Below are 22,264 nucleotides of genomic sequence, written 5' to 3'. Positions count from 1 at the left end.
ATTAGATTATTATCACATTAATTGTTTAGATATTTTTTTTATAAAACTTCAAAAGATACAAAGAAAAATACAATATAAAAGATACAATGATATATATTACCAAAACAATAATAAATACAATATTACAAGAATAATAATAACAATAATAAAACAATATAAAAGATACAATGATATATATTACCATTTAACATAATGAATAGAAGTAAAATCGTAATCAAAACGCTCAAAATATCTACTACATACGGTGTAGTAAAATACTCCTATTAACCGATATTTGCACCTAATGGTGCGTAGAGTTCGTCCGCCTCCGTGGTGTAATGGTCAGCGTGTTTAACTACCGTGCTGGAGGTCCCGGGTTCGATTCCCAGGGGGGGAGGTGAAACTAAATATTAGTGATTTAACACTGTAATATTTATTTAATATTACCCTGGACTGGTTCCTGAAGCGCAAGGTTGGATGGTGGCAAGGTGATTAGTCTCTTTGGACAAGAGATATTTATTTTGAATTAGCCAAATGAGCTTGTGACTACACTTTTTCAAGCCCTTATCCACACCCCAATGATGCATAGGGCACTGCATCATATAACCGCAGTGTCATCTTGATCTTTAAACACACGAAGGAAAGGTGATCAGCCCTCCGCTTTAGGTACCAGTCTACCCTGGACTAATATTGAATAAATATAAGAGTGAAAAAAAAACTTATATTTATTTGACCCCCCCCTGAGAATATAACCCGGGACCTCCAGCATGATAGCCAAATGTGCTTGTCACTACACTCCGGAGGCAAATAAAAAAAAAACATGGAAATTTCGAAAATTTCGGTGGAATGTAGTCACAATCATTAATCGATTGAGAAAGGAATGACTCAAAACAGTTGTATAAATAATAAACCGACAATAATTTCTTATCAATTTGATTGTCTTGTGACATTGATGGTACAGTAAAAATTGTTTCGATAAACATTTTTTCGTAACGAGACATTTTTCCAATTCTCGCATTAGTATCCGTCGGAGAGTGCTGGTGGCCGCATTGTACACAGATTTGAATAATTATACCAGACAAATGGTTTTGCGAACTTCGCTGGCGTTGGCCATCGCGCTGGTCGTGTTTTCGGGGTGCACTTGCGATGTAGAAAATGAAGATTGGTGGAAACACATACAACTCTATCAAATTTACCCAAGATCTTTCAAAGACAGCGATGGAGACGGAATTGGAGACATTAATGGTATATAAATATTCATATCCTAGTCGGACCGAGTTTATTTTGATTGTCCAACATACGCAAGGTTGTAATATAACTGATATATTTTATTATTATTTATTAATTTTAAATTCTTTTTAAAATTTCACAAAACATTGTAATTTTTTAAACCCTCATCCGCATCCGATAGTGCATAGAGCACTGCGTCATATGAACACAGATGTTATCTTGATCGTTAACACATGAAGGAAAGGTGATCAGCCCTCCACTTCAGGTACCAGTCAGGATGATATTTAATAAATATGAGAGTGAAAAAATCACTTATACTTATTTGACCCCCCCTGAGAATCGAACCAGGGACCGCTTGAATATTAGTGGCTTGAATATTGGCTTCCAATGCTTCAAGAGTTGCTGGTTTGTCAGCATAAACCAATGACTTAACATAGTCCCGTAAAAAGTAATCTTTGGAATAAAAAAATCAGTCAGAATGGGTCGATAGCGCTCGCCATTCACCGTAACTGCAGTTCCTTCCTCACTTAGAAAGAAATAAGGACCGATGATGATACCAGCATGTAAACCAGTAAAATAGTAATAGTAGTAAAACAGTAAAATATAATGGATGTAATGGTCATTAGTCAATGGCTTGAGGATGTCTTCGCTTCATATACAGCAGTTTTGCTTACTGACGAAGTCATTTAACCAGAAATGAGCGTTATCACTAAAAATAATTTTTCGGTAAAAGCGCTCTATGAACTTGACGAAAAGTTTTATTTTTTTCATAGCAAATTTCCTCACTTTGAAATCAATGTTCTGGTGTTAAATGATCTATGATGAATTGCCAAACCTTACTGAACAGAAATGTTAACACAATTTGATATTCTCAACTGTCAAACCATAACAACAACCATCGAAACTTCTTATGCAGACAAAAAAACACACACATAAGATTTATTCATTTGAAATCAAACACAGATTTTTTGTCATTATGTAGCTATACAATTCTAAGTGAAACTGTCACTTAGAATTGGACCGTAGTCCATTTGATCTTCACATTCGTTTGATAATTCCCTAACAAGGCGAAACAATTGTCACAATATTATTTTTTAATGTGTTTTTGTTAGTAAAATTCAACACAGTAAACTTAAAAATCTGTGTTTAATTTAAAATGAATAATAATAATAATAAAACCCTTATCCGCACCCCAATGGTGCATAGGGCACTGCATCATATAAACGCAGTGTTATCTTGATAGTTTACACATGAAGGAAAGGTGATCAGCCCTCCGCTTCAGGTACCAGTCCAGGGTAATATTGAATAAATAATATAGTGAAAAAATCACTCATATTTATTCTTACCCCCCCTGGGAATCAAACCCGGGTCCTCCAGAACGGTAGCCGAGCGTGCTAACCATTACACTACGGAGGCGGACAAAAATGAATACATAAATTAAAATGGAGTTCTACAAATTAAACGCCAAATCTATAAATAAATACGATAATTTATATATTATCAAAATTTTAAAATTTGAAAAATGCTTGCTAATTATAAACAATTATAAACAATCTACTTATATTTGATATTTAAACAATCGAAAACTTTAATATTTTTTTAAAGCGAATCATAATACAATAGAAATTGATTGTCGTGTAGAAAACAGTTTTTAAATTGATTGTGATATTTAATTATTAAAACGTGATTTGATTATCTAATAAGGTGATTTTATGCGGATTTTTAAAATGTTATTATCTTTGTTAAAACCCCGTTTCCGCTTCACACAATAAGTAATTTATAATCCTGGAAACTTTGAGATGCAAAATTCGATGAATTCGTGATAAAATTGTAATCCCACATAAATTTTAATCCCATTGTTGTTTATGAATTTCGTAATGTAAAATAAGATAAGGATAATTAAAAAAAATGCATTGTAAAAATAAAACCAAATTTTAACGACTGGATTTCTTTTTGGGACGTTTAGAAAGCACATTTGACGAAAATTAGTAAAGGAATCTTTAATCCCGTTTTTAAAAAAATGTTTGCTATAGCAAAATGAAAATTTGTTGATTAACAAATTGAAATTTGAATTGTTTATTTACCTTTAAAATAGGCTTAAAGTTTGCGTAATAATAAAACTTTATTTTAACATTGAGATGAAATAAGATAAAAGCAGACAAAAGATACCTGCCTTTTATTATAATCCCATATAAATTCCTTTGTTAAGTAGGAATTTCTTGATTAAAAAAAAAGATAATGATAAAAACGAATGCAAGTTACAACATTAAAACTAATTCATCTGGATGATTTAAAAAAAATTGAGTTAGAGCAAATGACAATAAAGATGTGAAGATAATTTAAATTCTGAAATACTTAAAATGTCTCCCCATTAAAAGAAGGCAAAATTAATGTCGATAAACACTTTGACATTTTAATGATTCTGAGATTAATGCTTTTAAATATAAAATTTGTTTAATAATAATAAACCAATTATTAAAAAAAAATAAACACTTGTGTAATACCACTTGATGAGTTTAATTTCATTACACATGACTAGTTTCGAAAACTACAGAGGTTTTCACTACTTATAAGTTACTACTTTTCACGTGTAGATGAAAACATGTGTAGTTTTCAAAAACAGTCGTGTGTGCAGAAATAAAACTTATTTATTAGTATTACAAGCGTTTAATTAAAAAAAATGAACACACCATTCCACAAAGTTATTGCCGAATTAATAAATAATAGAGTAACAAATTATTACATAAGTGGGTTTAAAAAAAAAATCGTTTTCTGACATTCGTGATATAGGAGGTTAAATAAATTATTGTTAGTTAAAAATGCACAATCAAAATGATCAACTTTGAGCGTGGCGTTTAAAATTATACTTATACAATATTTAAAGATTCTAATCGGTAATTTACTTGTCATAAATATTTCAATAATTGGGAAGGATACAGAAAATTTAATATTTATTTTAAAAGATAAGTGTTTTTTAAAACTGTGTCTTACTAAAAATATGGTAAATAGGTTATCGATGATTTAAAATCTTCTGTAATGAATTTTTAAAATTCCACTATTCATTTTGATAAAGTATATGTACCACCAAAGAAATATTACGATATATATCTCAACGGATACAGTATCTCAACTGAGATAAAATATTTATTTATTTTAAACGAAAGGAAGATGACGTTAGCCGTCAAATTCATATACGTATATAACGTTCATCATTTAGCCCATTATAAAAGATCCATATTGCATTATTTTTTTTAATTAGAACATTATATTTGTTCGATTTGCTAAAATTTTAAATTATGTAAAATTTCGACGAATGAACATTGCTTTGCCATCAGTTGAGAATTAAAAAAAGAGAAATATTTGTGTTTTTATTACTTAAACAAATATTTCAATTTTATACTATTTCCGTGAGCCTAAGCAGCTTATTATTAGAAATAGGTATCAATTTGAAAAGCAGAAAGCTTTCTCAAATAAGTGAGATTTTTCCCGCTACTATTATTTTGACTTTTATTTTGGAGAGGTAGCCAGAAATTACATTTCAATTTTAGATTCTTCTTATTTGAACAGAGATTATTTCAAAAAAAAATTCTCATGATCAGCATTTTTTAAAAATATTAAGCATTGCGTATATTTTTGTTACGGTCAACAGATGATGCTGCCATTGCAGTAACATACATACATATCAGTAAATCATAAACGTTATTCAATATACTAAGTTATAATTTTTGTGTAAACAAGCAATGACTTAACATTATCTTCAATGCATGCTATATTTTTACTTCGAAATATTTCGCTTTTATTTACATTTGCAATTTGCAATTCAAAATCTGCGAAATAATTTAAACTGAAAGAACAATGATTTTCAGGAACCTCTTAGCTTTTAGGAAATCATGTGTCGGGTTGTGGTCCCGTGGTTAGTGTCGCGGACTCTTCAAAGTCAGACTTTCTCGGTTCAAACCCACTCTACTACAATTTGATGCCTATTTCTAATAATGAACCGCTTAGGCACACAGAAAAAGAAAAAGAAAAGTTAATAATAAAAACACGTTATTTCTCTTTTCTTTAAAAATAAAAATAAGTAACCTACTTCTTTTCCTGTACGTTCATCGCAATATTAATCACAGATTTCTGTTTATTTTGTTTATAAGTTCTTTATTTTGTTAATCCAGTTTTTTTTATTTATTTTTTATTTCAAAAATGGTGTTTTTTCGATGCAACAAAATTTCAGGACTTCGGAAAAATACGGAATCTAGAACACAGCAGTTTTTATGCGACGTTGCTTGAAAATATTGAATTGCATAATTCAATGCACATCAATGCTACTCTTCTTATCTGATATTTTATAAAACCCTTATCTCCACCCGATGGTGCATAGGGCACTGCATTATTTAAACGCAGTGTTATCTTGATCGTTTACACATGAAGGTAAGGTTATCAGCCCCTCGCTTCAGATACCAGTGCAGGGTAATATTGAATAAATATTAGAGTGAAAAACTCTTATATTTATTTAACCCCCCTTGGGAATCGATTCCGGTACCTCCAGTACGGTAGCCGATCATGCTGACCATTACATTACGGAGAAGTCTTACCTAATACGAGTGATTAAATATGTAAACGTTTGTTTTTTTCTAAATCTTAAATTATATAAAGGATTTACACGAGGTAAAAAACTTTTCTGTTACTGCAATGGCAGCATCATCTGTTGACCGTAACAAAAATATACGCAATGCTTAATTTTTTTTTTTTTTTAGTATATCGTATATCATATATTATAAAAGAATCTGACTTCATTATTTCTAAAAGTATCAGATACATTTTGGACATAAGTTATTTATTGTAAAAATACATACATTATTTACAACGTTTTGAGTATGTCCAAATACTTATGAATAAATCTAGATTATCTCCAACTAGGAGTTATTTAAAAAAATGATATCTCACAAAGATAAAGAAGATTATGGAGGTCTGGGCATTGACGGGCCTTACGACCGTCAAAGGCTGGTTTAAGTGATTACTTTTCACACGTGTAACATTCAATAATTCTACCCGTGATTAATAACCACACTACTTTACTTCTTGAAATTTTTAATTATATTGATTAATATTTTTTTTTAAAACTTCTTATTGGAGATAATCCAGATATGTGAATTACAAAGAATAATGCATACAACCTTTGTAATCTATGTATTTTAAGTATGTTTGTTGTTAAAATGTGAGAATCTTAAATGAGTCAACGGAAAATATAGTGTTTCGCAAATTACGCATATCAGTAAAATTAATCGGTTAGCTGGGGATGTTTTTATACTAAAAATAAATCTATAAAAGTTATAAAAATGCACATTTATAGCGTTTCTCGGATCGATCCAAAGTACGATTTGTACGATATTGCATTACTTGCGTAAGAATTTAGACACACAAAAATGTTGTATTTATATTTAAATCGCAGTATTTCTAGCATAGTAACCCCTAAAGTCCTGGTAGTTAGAAAAGGTTAATAATCTCTTGTAAACCTTGATGCATTTTTGTGTAGGAATCCGCTCCAAACTGGATCATCTCGTTAATATTGGAGTGAATGCAGCATGGCTGTCTCCCGTATTCCCTTCTCCTATGAAGGACTTTGGCTACGACATCGCCGACTATTACAACATATCATCTGAGTATGGAACCATCGAAGATCTGGAAAAACTGATTGCTGAAGCAAAGACTAAAAGTAAATAAATTCTGAGGGCTTGTTTAATATAAATATATAAATGAAAAAAAAGCTTTTTAAATCGAAACATTTATAAGTAAATTATGTTTAAACATATAAATGTGGAGGTCCGCACCAAAACGTTATATTTCCATTATAAATGATTTTAAGTTACCAGGAATTCTTACTTGTAAAATTGTTACGTTTTGGTGCGATTTAATGATTTCATATTGGTTTAACACAGGATTGGTCACGTCTTGTCGCAACTTCAATTAATATTTCGAAAAAATACGGTAAACAGAACAGATATGCATTTAAAAGATTTTTGGTGCAATATCGGAAATGTCCTTTTTTGGTGAGGACCTCCACAAATTCAATTATGAATTCATAAACAAAGTTAACTTTTTTTGCAGAGACCCACCAAGCCACGTGTGTGTCTTGAAGGTGGAGTTCTTTTTACATAGGTTTAAAAAATCTTTTCAAACATTATATACACACAAAAAAGGAAAAAAAAAATTAAAATTTAAACTATTTTATAAATTTCTTTACTCTTGATTAACTTTTTATCGTTTACCCATTATTTTATTTTGCCTTTGTTCCCTATCTTATGTTGACCTCTTTCCTTGCTCGGCAACAAATTAAAAATGCTCGGTACTACAAATATATTGAAATATTCTACTCCTATATTTATTGTTGATTCTAGAGACCATCAATCCTTGCATTGGGAAGTATTTTATCGGCAAAGTGTGCTACTTATTAGTTTTTGTGATATTTAAAACTTTTTATTTTTTGCAACTTAGAAGGATAAAATTAAGAAAGGTGTTTTGAGACAGTTTAGATACGTAGAACGAATGAATGAGGAAAGAATGGTACAACAAATTAATGAAGCGAATGTAGTTGGAAAAATAGGAAAATGAAGACCGAGAAAAACTTGGAATGATCAGGTATGTCAAAAACTCGAAAGCGGTCAGGCTATATACTTGAGAACATGTATGAATGTGGAAAATGCGAAGATTGTGTGCGAAGACAGATGGTGAGGCGTTTAATTGTGTCTGCCTACCCTTGCGGAGAAGCGGCGTGATGGTAAGTTAGTTCGTTAGTTAGTAACTTCTTACAAGTGTAATACATTAATAATGTAAACATTTAAAATTCATTGATTTAATTGAATCTGAATATTTGTTGGGATGTATTTTGTATATTAAACGCATTGTTAACTTTGTGGTGTGGTAATATAACACTCTTCTTATCATTCATCATTCATTCATTGTGTTGTACCACAAATAGTATTACACAAAGTGAACGATGAATGATAAGGAGAGTGTAATTTGTTTAGATATTCGAATCTTGCTGGATTTCGTCCCCAATCATACTTCTGATGAATGCGAATGGTTTAAGAAATCTATGATGAGGGAACCTGGATTCGAGAACTTCTATGTGTGGCATGATGGACGGGATAACGGTACAAGTCCACCGAGCAACTGGGTGAGTACCTACACACGATCGAACTAAAAAAAATAACAAATACGAGTTTTTTTTATCATATATATAATTTTAAAAAATCATTTAATTCTTTAAGGTAATAAATACATTATTGACATATACAATACTATTGAAAGATGCTATAATTTTCGCGAATAGTATTTGTCTAGTATACTGCAGCTGACTGGTTCACAAATGTCAAATTTAATTGACGTACGACGATATTTTCCAAAATTGACCCTCTTGGGAATTAAATCTGGGACCTTCAGCGTGGTATCTTGCCGTGCTAACCACTAAATTGTGGAGGCAGACATATGTATATATGTAAACATTTGTATATAGATATACGTATTTTTTAAATTAAATTTTGACTTTTAAAAGACACCATTTTTTTAAAATCAAGTGTGAAATCGAAGCATTCAACATCATTATCAAACACAGTGATAATAATGCTGAATGCAGCACATTTTAAGATAATATCGTATGAGGATGTGAAATTTTTTATTAAAAATTGATGTTAAAACCATTTGAGGATTAATTTAGTAGCAAATATTTATGATTTTATTAAGCTTACTTAATAAATATTTTAGTTTTATTTAAAATAAATTTCTCAAATCTGTGTAAATCATCAAATGTGTAAATTGTAATCAAGGCAATAAAAAATGATATATGCAATATGAAAATCATTGCTTTTTTTTAAAGAATCATCTTATTCTTCTTCATGTATCCTGCCTGGTCCCCTAGACGTTGACGATCACTTGGGAGAAACTTGTCTGTCCTGGGCAGCACGAAACAGTTCATCCACCAACTCTCATCCTGGTCTACTCTCGAATGTTCCGAAACCAGGAAAACTGCCTTATTTCAACCCCTTTGGGACCCTCAAACTACCCTTTTAAGACCAGTTGTAGCATGGCACACTCTTCACCTCTCATTATGTGATAATCAACACTACGCTAATGCATAGAACTCGAGAGCACTAAGGAAATTATTACGAATAATTGATATTGATAGTTATTACTGTTTAATAATTTGTGGTTTATTTCAGATTTCCGTTTTTCGAGGTCCGGCATGGACTTATCACCCAGTCAGGGGACAATGGTACCTTCACCAGTTCCTCAAGGAACAACCTGATCTCAACTTTAGGGATCCTAACGTGATTAGAGAAATGAACGTAAGAAAAAAAAATATTATTTACAATCTTGAACAAATTTTTCAGTTTATTCGGTGAATTTTTTAAAATAATTTTATGTATATTGCTGAAACGGCTTCTTCATTAAGACTGATTTAAACTTAACATTATCTACTTAAAAACAAATTCAAAAATTTGGTTATTGGAGGGCAAATCACAAAGTAAGTTATTTGAACATAAATTTTACTATCTAAGAAAATACTTCTTATAAACAAAAAATATACCAATATATCTACTTAATACACACTTTTATCATGAAACACACATTTTTATAAAACAATAGGCACTTGAGATTCTTACCCAAGTCCTTTAGACCACAAAATGTTTAAATTTTTTGAAAATCTTTAGTATTAATATACTCGATTTTTTTTTGCCTCGAAATCGAATGACGTAACAACTACTTAATATAAGATATATTAGATTTAATAACAATATTAATATTAGTGAAGTACTTTTTTTTGTTCTTAATATCGGCGTTTTTTTATAAATCAAATAAATAATGTTTAAATTATGAAGATGATAACAAAGGTATAAATCTTTACTTGTAAACAAAAATATTCATACGAAATCATTAAATTAGTTTAAATATCTCATGTTTAAACATAATTCTTGAACGTTAAACGCTTAAGAATTACATCTTATTTGTTGAATTATGACTTGATGTCATAATTCAATAAATCAGAGTAAAAATATTCTACAGTACACATCCAGTTGATACAAAAATAACTAATTGTTCTTTAAAATTTATTAATTCATCACTTTCAAGGAAAAATAATCTTTATATCGACTAGATGTCTACTGAAGAACATTTTTACTCTAATTTGTTGAATCATAACATCAAATTATAAACCTTTAATTCTGGCATTACGTTTTAAATGTATAGTAGTCGTACAGGAAAAAGTGACCAACTAACAAAACGTAAAATGTTCAGGAGGGCCATTTAAGTCACTTTTGCTAGGCAAGAATATAAACATCAATGCAGTTAGTCATTTTTAACTAGTCAATATATTATACTTCCAAGTTTAAAATCCTTTCGGATTCTTCAGGACAATATTGAGCTAGTAAGATATGAAATAGTCAATGATCATGTTTTTGTTAAAAAATGCACTTGGCCACTTTCTCTTGTATGACTACGATATTAGCATATTCAATGATTTCGTGAGCATATACAGTAAATGCTATTGTTATGCAAACGTCAATAGAGATATCATTGTCATTCTGCTACCGTTGAAAAAATACAGTTGGAAATGTTCGAATTGTATGTACAATATAGGTACTATGAAAATATTTTTAAATACAGTTTTTTAAAAATATTTAATAATGAAATAGTTCAATAAAACCATATTGTTTTTTCATTAGAATGAAGTGGTAACACGAAAATTTATTGTGATAATAAAAAGAAAAAAGAAATTTCAATATCATATCCTATTTAGAAGATATGAGGAATAACGTGAATTAACACCGTTTCCACTCTAATCTTCTCTTAATGCTTATTAAATTAAATCAATTTGCAAATTTAAACCGGCATACACTAAACGAGCAAACGGAAACTAGAATTGACATACTAACTATCTAAATAAATAAATCTACACTTGAAATGAAAACTCATCTAGCATCGTGTCGTCAAAAATGAAGGGCGAAATTTAACACACATTATTTTAATTGTTCGACATACGAGTACATTTTATTTTAGGTACAAAAATATTAAGCTTTATGAAGAGCTAAAAGTTAGAATAAATTTGTAATTGATATCTTCTTCTTCTTCATGAGCCCTCTGTCCTCCACTGCTGGACATAAGCCTCTTCCGTATCTTTCCATTTCCTTCGGTCGGTTGCTGCATGCAGCCAGTTTCTCCCCCAATAGCGACCATGTCATTGGACCATCTCTTTTAGCGTCTTCCGACGACTCTTTTGTTCTCCCGAGGTCTCCATCTTAAAATTTTGGAGTCCATCTTGGGGGGTTCTGTCTTGCAATATGTCCTGCCCATTGCCATTTGAGTCTTGCCACGCGATCCATGATATCCTTTGTTTTACCTCTGTTCCTGGTGTCTTCATTTTTATTTCATTCATTAGGCTTAACACCAAAAATGGATCTTTCCATGGATCGCTTTATGCATTGAATTTCTCCGCATTTTTCTTTGGTAGAGCCTCTAGTCTCTAGTGCATTTGTGTTCATTGCAGTATTCAGGATTCGTACGATTTTTGTTTTTAGACAGGTCGGAATCTCCTTATGATTATGTATTATTTTTTTCATTGTTTTGATGTCATTTAAATTTACAGAATGTCCTCAAGTTTTGGCTGGAAAAGGGAGTGGCTGGATTCCGAGTGGACGCCATTCCTCATTTGGTCGAAGTCGATGTAGACGTTAATGGTCAATATCCTGATGAACCCTTATCGGGAGATACAGATGATGAAGGTATTCTTATTATTGAATATCAATTTATATAATAAAATTAATTTAATAACTACCGATTTCATAACCTTGACAGCATGCAATTTGTGATAAATATAACGATGCATTATTGTGATGCAGAGATTTATACTTCAATGGAAGGAGGATAGATGTGTCAGGAATTAAATATGTCGATTATGAACAGTGAAAGTTTTTGAGAAGTGAATGATTTCTTTATTAAACAACTAACTTACTAACCATACTTCTAAAAAAACTTTTGATATTACGATTATTACCTTTTATCAACAAATTATGATTAACAAAACGTTTTGTTTATGATAAATATATTCGGAAAATGTCTTTTTTATACCTCTACATTTCATCGTGTCCTACGTAAAGTGCTCTAACTACATTTTTGTCCATTTTGAGGTATTTGGTGTATGTTATCAAATGACCGTTATCTACAAATATAAACAAAAAAATAAGATATAAAATAAATTAAGCCTAGGTTTCAGGCGTATAAGACGTTATCTACATCGAATTTTTGAAATGGACTGACTCCTAAAATGCTAACTACTTAATTTTGACAAAGCATAAAGTTTTAAAACAATTTATTACATTATATTATCGTGTTTTTAAATGTTTAATACTAGTTTAGAATTTCAGAAAAAACCGTTAGTTAAAAAAAAGAATACGTTGAAAAAATCTTCTAAGCTCTCTCCTGTAAAGTAACGGATTTGCAAATAGAGTACTTTACGTAGGGACCGACGAATTATGCAAACATTATCTTTTTTTTGGGCACGTTCTTTGACATGGGATAGTTTTCAGTTGAAATATTAGAAAACGGCATTCAGATCTGCAATAGACTATAGAGAGGCGCCATGGCGTAGTTAAATTAATGCCCCCGCAAATTGCAAAATGAATTAAAGAAAAATTTATTTATAATTGATTTAAGTGTATTTTTGATGTATATATCTACCTACCCTATTTTTACTGCTCAACCTGCATGTAAATCTCAAAATATACGCTTTTCGGAGTAGTCCTGAAAGAAATGAAGAAATTATATGAAAACCAAACAAAAAAAGCAATCAAAGTGTAAAATATTTTCAAAATATACCTTCTTTATTGTTAAATTAGAATACCTGCAGATAAGCCTTTAACAAATGAGGCTTTGCGGTCAATTCCTTTAAAGAAATAAAAAAAACTATTCACTGATTTTAGCTAGCATTATAAAAAGTCTAATTAATCGGTCTGGGTGACCAAATAAACATTTGATATCGTCGAATTTCAAGATGACAAGTCTATAAAATATGAATAAAATAACTGTTGTTAAATAATTCAATAACTATGTTTCCCGGATTGATGAATTTGCTCTTTAACAATTTATAAATGTCCTCAAAAATCAAATCAGAACGAGAAATGTCAAGAAATACGAATCAGTTACTTTAATCATTGCCTTAAGTATGGTGACCTTGACAGGATACTGCAGACTGAGGAAACACATGTCGAAAAGTAGACTACATGATTCCCCAGTCTGCAGATTTATATGGAGGATAACACCAATCCACATTCTCTATTACTGTGACGCACACGCTCGCAAACGAAGTCACATCCTTGGAGAACCACTACAAGACTCAGAGAAGGTCAAGCTCATACCACCAAGACAGGTCGTGAGTTCAAGTAGGTCTTGAGAGTGAGCTATGATAAAGGGAGATGTCACGATAAAACTAATATGGTCGCAGTGACATAAGGGATGCAAGATCCCTTGACACTATATTTTTAAAAAAATGGCCCACCAACAGAAATTTAATAATTTTTCTTTGCTATCGACTATAGGTTGTAGGTATTATAACAGATTGTTATGTCGACTGTAGGTATTGTGACAGATTTTTATGACGACTGTAGAAATTATCACAGATTTTGAAATATTTTTTTGATAGAGAGTTACGGATACTTGAATCACATTTACACAAGGGAAAGAGAAGAAACATATGAAACTGTTTTCCAGTGGAGGGCAACCCTTGACGAGGTCACACAAGCTACACAGTCAGAAACCAGGTAGCACTTTAACTCATATAATAATTATATATATCAAAATAACAGTAATTGATAAAACAATTCAAATAAACTAAAACAAAATCGGTTACTATTAAGTTGATGAGGATAAAAAAATATACAAATAAATAAGTTTGACAGTTTTGCTTCCCAAATTAGTGGGACAGTATGAAAATACAAATATTTTGCATACGTTGCCAGACTCATTGCTAAAAAGTAATACTTTTCAACAAATCAAAAACATACCAGTGCAGTGATGCCAATCAATTCAGCTATTTATATATAGAGCAGATAGTGATTGTACATAAGTAAAACGAAAAAAGATGAATTTCAATCAATCGTATTATGAATAAAAAAAATATTTAAACATTATATTTTAATGAAAATCTGAAAAGTGAAATTGATGAAAACAAGGATAGCAAAGAAAGGAGTATCAAGTATGGAGTAAAAAGAGTGAGGTAAAAAAATAAGGATTGTCAATGGTTTTGAATATGACTCAAATTATAACTTGTATATCTTAAGTGTATATATATATATATAAATATAAAAATATATACATATATATATATAAATATATATATATATATATATATATATATATATATATATATATATATATATATATATATATATATATATATATATATATATATATGTATATATATATGTATATATATATATATATATATATATATATATATATATATATATATATATATATATATATATATATATATATATATATTTATATATATATATATATATGTATATATATATATATAAAAATATATATATATATATATATATATATATATATATATATATATATATATATATATATATATATATATATATATATATATATATATATATATGTATATATATATATATATATATATATATATATATATATATATATATATATATATATATATATATATATATATATATATATATATATATAACATAAAACTTTTTTGTTGTTTTTGATAAAAATATATGTTGGAATACCTTTAATTGGTATTACCAACGACATAAAAGCGATTACAAAAAAATAAATTAAGGGTGACTATTGTCATTGTGTATTTGATACAGTTAATTATTTCAGGGTTTTGTTGATGGAAGCCATGAGCGATGTCGAATTAGTTATGAAATATTATGGTAACGATACACACGAAGGAGCGCACTTTCCTTTCAACTTCAATTTGGCTTTCCTCAATAAGGACGCTAATGCCAGAGTGCTGAAGAGCAATATAGAGGGGTGGTTTAATGCGTTGCCTAATGGGAGAGTGACAAACTGGGTGGTAAGCCAACATGATGAAATATTCACGTGACACATGTTAAATCATTCAATTAATTAAAAAATGATATATGATGTATGAACTTAACAAGTATCAAGGTGGATTTTAAAATGATTAAATAATTTTTACAAAACATGTGTTTGACCAATAGCCATTTATGGAATTGAGGCAAGAGCAGATACTTTTAGAACGAAATCTCGACTCTGAACCTCCGAGATGAAAACTCTCTGATCTATATCCCGAAACATCATTGCATGACCGCGTAAAAATATGCAGTGTCATATTTGAAAACATTTTTTTTTCATAATAATTTTAGGGGCATATTAAGTAATATTTTTTAAAAATTAAGGGTGCATTTTTGTAACGTTTTATTTGTGATTATGTAAATAATACAGTAAATTAGTTAATAAATGTGAAAGACGGAGGATATCGTGAGGTGGGGAGGACTACGAAGCGATACTGGAATGAGTACGTAAACAGAATGTCAGAAGATAGAGTTCCACTTATCGCCCTTCAAGGAAACCCTGAAGGACGCAGACTCCCAGGCAGACCTCCAAAAAGGTGGAAAGATAGCTGGGAGACAACATTCCAAGAGCGACAGGCGGAGACAAACAGATCTTTAGGATCTACTAAAATAAGAAGAAGATGAAATAAATATTTTAACTTCTTGGACAGGCGCTGACTGCGAAAATAGCGTCACGGGTTTGAGTCCCGTTTATTACAAAATGAATGAAACAAATACTTATTTTCAATTAGCTCTACTCAGTTAAGTGTTCTTGTGGCTTAGTCTGGTTAAATGGAAAATTAAAAAAAAAATTAAAAGCGAAAAAAATGTACATAATTTCACAATGCTTATATAAATTTATGAAAATATTAAATATCATTATTAATAAATAAAGCATTTACATACATTGTAGTCAGTAATTTTTACTTTTTGTTTTAGTTTTGCAAAAATGTTTGTAATGTTGGTATATAACCAGTTACAGATTTTCGTCTACCGGTTACGAGACGTACCCATCTCTTCGTCACGAGCATCACTACAACAGCATGCAAAGAATACTACACGTTACTACTATACCATACACATATCAGGCGTGTGAATAGTGCTCGTATTAGAATTGTTTGCGTGCTGTTGTGGTGATTGTCCTGACGAAGAGACGGGTACGTCGTCTCGAAACCGGAAGACAAACATCTCGGTGTGTAGTCATATATATATTGACATTACTAACATTTTGGAAAAATAAATAAAAAGGAAAAATTATAAATCTATATCACGAAAATGCAATTGAAAACACTGAAAATGCAGAAACATTGTTGGTGACCACACGCTCGGTTTTTTTCAGGTTGGAAATCACGATCAACCACGAACAGCATCACGATTTGGTCCTGAAAGATCCGATGGGATAATTATGATTTCTATGTTACTTCCGGGTGTTGCGGTAACATACAATGTAAGTTTATTTATTTATTTTTATTTCATCATACGTGTAATAAAAAAAATACATACCATAATGTGGCCTGACCAAATTTTCCTGTGCTAAAGGCACATTTAAAAAAGATGATTATTTATTTAATTAATTGATTCGGAAGTCAGTTTGTGGTAAAATCTTTCCATTTTTAATTAATGTTTTACTCAGTAAATACCACTATTTCTTAAAATCTACTGTGACACGTGTTTCGATGCATTTCGCATCAAACATCATACGGTGTTTGAAAATGATGCAGAATGCATCGAAACACGTGTCACAGTAGATTTTAAGGTATAGTGGTATTTACTAAGTAAAACATTAATAAATGATTGTTTAACTAACTAACTAACTAACCATCACGCCGCTTCACCGCAGGGGTAGGCAGAGAGAATCGAACGCCACACCACTCTGTCTTTGTAAACATTCTTCGCCTCTTCTACATTCATGCATGTCCTCATACATACCCAACGATTATAACGACTCCTGACCCGGCCGCTTTCAAGTATTTGACATACCTGATTATTTATGCCTTAGTTTGTATTTAGACCTGATGATGGAAGCATAGCTTCCGAAACAAGTCGTTATAATAAAACTCAAGTAGTAAAAATAAATGTTTTTCTTGAATATTGATGAGTAAAGAATGTTTGCAAAAATACAGTGGTATGGCGTTCTATTCGGCGACATAATGATACATTAGTTAGTTAGATATGACTGTATTAAAAAAAAAGTGTCAGCTTCATCAGCCATTAAACGATAACTTACAGGGAGAGGAAATCGCCATGACAAACTTTTATCTGAGCTGGAATGATACAGTGGATCCCTCAGGATGTAACGCAGGAATCGAGTTATTCAACACGACATCCAGAGATCCAGCCAGGACTCCTTTCCAGTGGGACAGCACAAAAAATGCAGGTATATCAACCTCAATCACATACATTTTTTATTAATCATTATGTACTAACTAACTAACTTACTAACTAACCATCACGCCGCTTCCACATTCATGCATCTCCTCATACATCCCCGCCGATTATTACGACTCCTAATCTGACCACTTTCAAGTATTTGGTATACCTGATCGTACCATGTTTCTCTCAGTCTTCCTCTGCTCCTTTTTCCAATTACTTAAAAAAATTGTTTTACTGTTCTTTCCTCACTCATTCGTTCTACATGTTCAAACCATCTCAACACACCACTCTTAATTTTATCGATAATGCTTATCTCAGCTTTGCATTCCTTCCTTATTTCACTATTCGAACATCTATCATACATCGTTTTGTCACACATTCTTCTGAGAGATCGCATTTCGACTGCATTCAGTCTACTTTTATCCTTCTCATTATGATCATTATTAATTCTGGGTTAAAAATATGGGTTTAATAACTATTTCAACTTAAGATTAAACATCTTCGTATTTTGAGAAGACGAAGATGATGTCTAGGGTTTACAATCTAGAATTCAGCTGACTTTAATGATCACTTTATAAACTTGTGTACCGTTCACTATTTGCCACTGAACATCCATATTCAGTTAATTTTTGTAACTTGTGTATATATGCAATATTGTCTTGGAGCCCTTTAGACTACTAGTAATTTACCTTTAGACTAATAGTAATAACTAGTAATAAATTACTAGTAATTAGTCGCATATCTAGAAGAAGAGATTCTCTAGTGTATAAAGTGATCACTTAAACCAGCCGAATGTCAGGTCGTAAGCCGTGGGATTCGGAGACTTCTTCATTCATAAAAAAAAACGAAAGATCTTTCATTTTAAGTTGAGACACCAATAATGCCCATGTTTTCAATCTGCGTGCAAACTGATTTGAATGAGTTGTTTTATTTTCAACACAGTCCACAAAAAAGGTAGAGAAATATTATCATAATTTAAACTTATACAGGATGATTCAAAAGCTTTATTTACCTTTTAGGTTTTTCCGCGAGCGATAAAACTTGGTTGCCTGTGGCTGATAATTATCTAGAATTGAATTTATTACAGCAAACAAGAGATGCTCGAAGTGCGTATAAGGTAGGAATTTAAAAAATATTTTTATTTAATATCTCAACATGTGTAGATGCAAAATTAATAAATACCTTCGCTTTCTAACTTTAACATTCACCAACCTATGATTGACAATCACAATACTCAAATTTCAAAAGTTATATATGTGCTTCAATTGACACATTTTTCACGCTAGTTTTCTGCATCATATATGGTTAAGACAAGCAGTTTAAAAAAATCCACTTCAATTATCATTTATTTAATGGCAGGGACCTTAACGAAATGTATGTACGATTTTTCTCGAATTATTTTATATACTAGGAGACGTCTATAAATATCGTTATGATTTTTTTATTTTACTTATAACTCCATGACTTGTACCTACATTATAACTTTATGACCTCTTTTTTTCAAATATATTTTTTTAAAGTGTGTCTAGTTCCATTGATTAATAAACCTGCATATATTAGCACAGAAATATAATTTTTCAGTTCTATCAATCCATGTCAGCCCTGAGGAAAACTGAAGTGTTTAAGCACGGAGATTTGAATGTGACAGCCCTGAATGATGATATTCTTATGTTCACCAGGTATTTTTATATTTCACGCAAACCAATTCGAGTATTTTTTTTTACATTTTGTAAAAAAAACTTGTCGCATTTGAGAGATGTGAGTTATTAAACACATATTAACTCATTAATTAACTATTCGTACTACAATTTTAGTTAACATAACAAATTTTTACCCTCTAATTTATTTGTATTTATGTCATAATTTCATGGTTAATGCATTCATTTATATATATTTAAAAAATACAAATGCGTGCATGGGTCTGCAAAATACACCATGCTACTTTTGGATTTGTAAAACAAATAAAAAAAATCGTTAAGAAAGTAAGTATTAAGATAAAAGTAAAAAATAAGTTAAACACATTTTATGATAAAAGTAAAAACATGAAATCGAATGAGTTAGAAATCATCAGTTTACAAAAATATGTATATCTTCAAGAAATTTATTTATATAGGTTTCAAGATAAGTTTATGAAATGTAATGTGTATGCTTTATATCATCTATACTCGTACATGAGTAAAAATGAATTAGTTTTATATTTCTTTTAGGAAAACACAAGATGATATTGGAATCGTAGTCGTGAACACAGGTAATAAGATATATTCTGCATTTGATCTGAACCAAGATATAAATGACGTGACAAATGTGAAAGTGCTTGCTTCAAACGTTGCATCGTCGAAAAGACCTGAGTAAGTAAAATATTTTTCAGAAAATGTGTACTTAATTTTTTATTTAAGGGGTCAAAACAAGAGATGGAATTATAAAAATATTTGTATTCTAATATTCATCCCCTTTAATTTATTATATAAAGAAATTAATTTATTCAACCCGTCACTCTGTTCTTAATTTGTGAAAAATACAATATATTTAACATATTATTGTTTTTTGGATAAAAGTCACCATGTACTAAACTATCTTTAAATTAGAAAATAACTATGTTTATAACATACTGGGGGATGATAATGCATTAAAAAAACTGCATTGTTTGTTGCTAAAATAAGATTTTGTTTGGTTTATAAAATCAGCGATGCATTTGCAAAATTAATTAATGAAGCATTTCTTACAATAAAATATGTTTGACGCACGAAATCATGTTTTATAAATCAATTTCCAATCTTCAGGTTATTTGCTGATTTATTATTTTTATTTTCTTCTGAAAAAATGAAAACTTACTCTTGTATAGAAAGAGTTGTCAAAACATTATCAAATAACATTATTTAATGATTTGCTTAATAAATCTTGTAGGATAACATGTTGTTGTAAATATAATAATAAAACACCTGTGGAAGACCACATTTAAGTTTATTAATGTAAATACAACTAGTCTTTAGAAATACAGATGTTCTCGTCAACACAATTACGAATACAAATTTTTATTTTCACAGGAATTGTGTATTTATAAATAAAAAGCCTTTTATTGGGATATTGTTTGGGCTCATGTCTGCTATCTCAGATTTTTTTTGAGAAATGTATAATGGATTTTTTGTATGTTTTTTGGAATATATACGGAAAAAAAAAATTTATACATATTTTTTTTAACTTCTTACGATTCAAAAACTTTTTTCTTTTCAAAATCATTTAATTATTTCGAAGAAAAACTTATTTTTTCAATGCAAAAAGGTGTTTTAAGAATAAAACTACTAAATTTACGTAAAATGTAACCTGGATTTAGGGAAATTAAAGTTGCGACATAGCGAATGCTGGGCCTTAACGTGCCTGCTAATCGAAGGATCGCTTGCCTTCAATTGTTGATGTCTCAGAATAACAGTACTCTGAAATATACGCTTAAGTTATTTCGTAACTTGCCCTAGACACTGAGCAATTTCACCAAACAATCAAGCTTGAACAATGTCAAGCTCTCTGGACAACTCAACCAATAAAGCTCTCTTAGGTGTTCTGAGATGTGTGAATAGTAGTTATCAATTGTTTGACGCGCCATTAAAAAATGATATTTTACATCTTGGTATAAAATGACATATCGCTCACTCCTTTCAACGTCATATATCAAAAAACTTGAATTTTCAGGAGATCGTTTTTAATGTCTAAAAATATAATGAAATGGTTTAAAAAAATATCAAGCCACTTTTTGAACTTTTTACTGTGCAACAGACCTTTTTAGGTAAAACCTGAATATTTTTTGTCTATTTGAAAAATATTTAGTTTATTTAAAATAAAAAATTAGACATTACCTTTTCTTCAAAATGTAAAAACAACACTTTCTGCCCTGTAGCGGGTAAATATTAAGTTAAAAATATGCCGCTTTTGCTGGGATATAGTACATTTTCTGGGCATTCTGAAAACATGCACAACTGAAAATTGACGATTATTGAAATATGTTTGACGTTGTTGAAATGAGTGAGCGATATCTAGTTTTGAATGTTGTAAATTTGATAATATTCTCATATTTATATCATAAATAACTATTAAGACTTCTTTTTGAATAGTTTTTTTTTATATTTTTATTACAGTGAAATTTACGGTGCCTCAGATTTTAATTTGGTTCCTTACGAAGCTGTAGTACTCACTAATGGAGTTAGCCGCACTTTACCGACTTTCCTGGCTATGGGAGTTGCCATTTTTACTTTGATGTTCAAGATGTGATTAAAATGTATGTTAATATAATAAAATAATTTTCTTGTAATAATTGATATAAATGTATGTTTGTATTAAAAACACATGTATCGTGATGCAAACATAATGAATTAATATATATTTTTTTTAATGACTAAACATGATGGTACATTATTATAAAATAAAATAAAATTTTCCACAAAATTCAACATTGCATTTTTTATTTGATTATAAGTATTTTTTTTGTAGAAATGGTAATATTATCATTTATCTCAATATCAAGTCTTTGGTGTACTTTGCAAACCTCTAAGGTTTATATGGCATATAAATAATTTCTTTGATTA

The 22,264-nt window shown here is 30.1% G+C and overlaps 1 protein-coding gene across 1 annotated transcript; it reads left to right on the top strand.

Moving 5' to 3' along the window:
- The first annotated feature begins 1,004 nt into the window (after positions 1–1,004).
- Positions 1,005–22,129, top strand: LOC148305908 (maltase A1-like). The gene is made up of 13 exons (XM_088265784.1): positions 1,005–1,224; positions 6,740–6,919; positions 8,232–8,380; positions 9,423–9,548; positions 11,846–11,981; positions 13,898–14,015; positions 15,121–15,316; positions 16,657–16,764; positions 17,547–17,694; positions 18,710–18,807; positions 19,272–19,369; positions 19,898–20,038; positions 21,818–22,129. The coding sequence occupies exons 1-13, from the start codon at positions 1,062–1,064 to the stop codon at positions 21,948–21,950; spliced, it is 1,794 nt and encodes a 597-aa protein (XP_088121910.1). The 5' UTR covers positions 1,005–1,061; the 3' UTR covers positions 21,951–22,129.
- Positions 22,130–22,264: the final 135 nt, after the last annotated feature.

This window comes from Brachycentrus maculatus, unplaced genomic scaffold (genome assembly GCF_059751285.1).
Source record: "Brachycentrus maculatus isolate JH-2025_06_01 unplaced genomic scaffold, ASM5975128v1 h1tg000258l, whole genome shotgun sequence".
NCBI classification, from domain to species: domain Eukaryota; kingdom Metazoa; phylum Arthropoda; class Insecta; order Trichoptera; family Brachycentridae; genus Brachycentrus; species Brachycentrus maculatus.
Note: the sequence above shows the minus strand (reverse complement) of the source record. Positions and strands in the feature narration are given on the sequence as shown.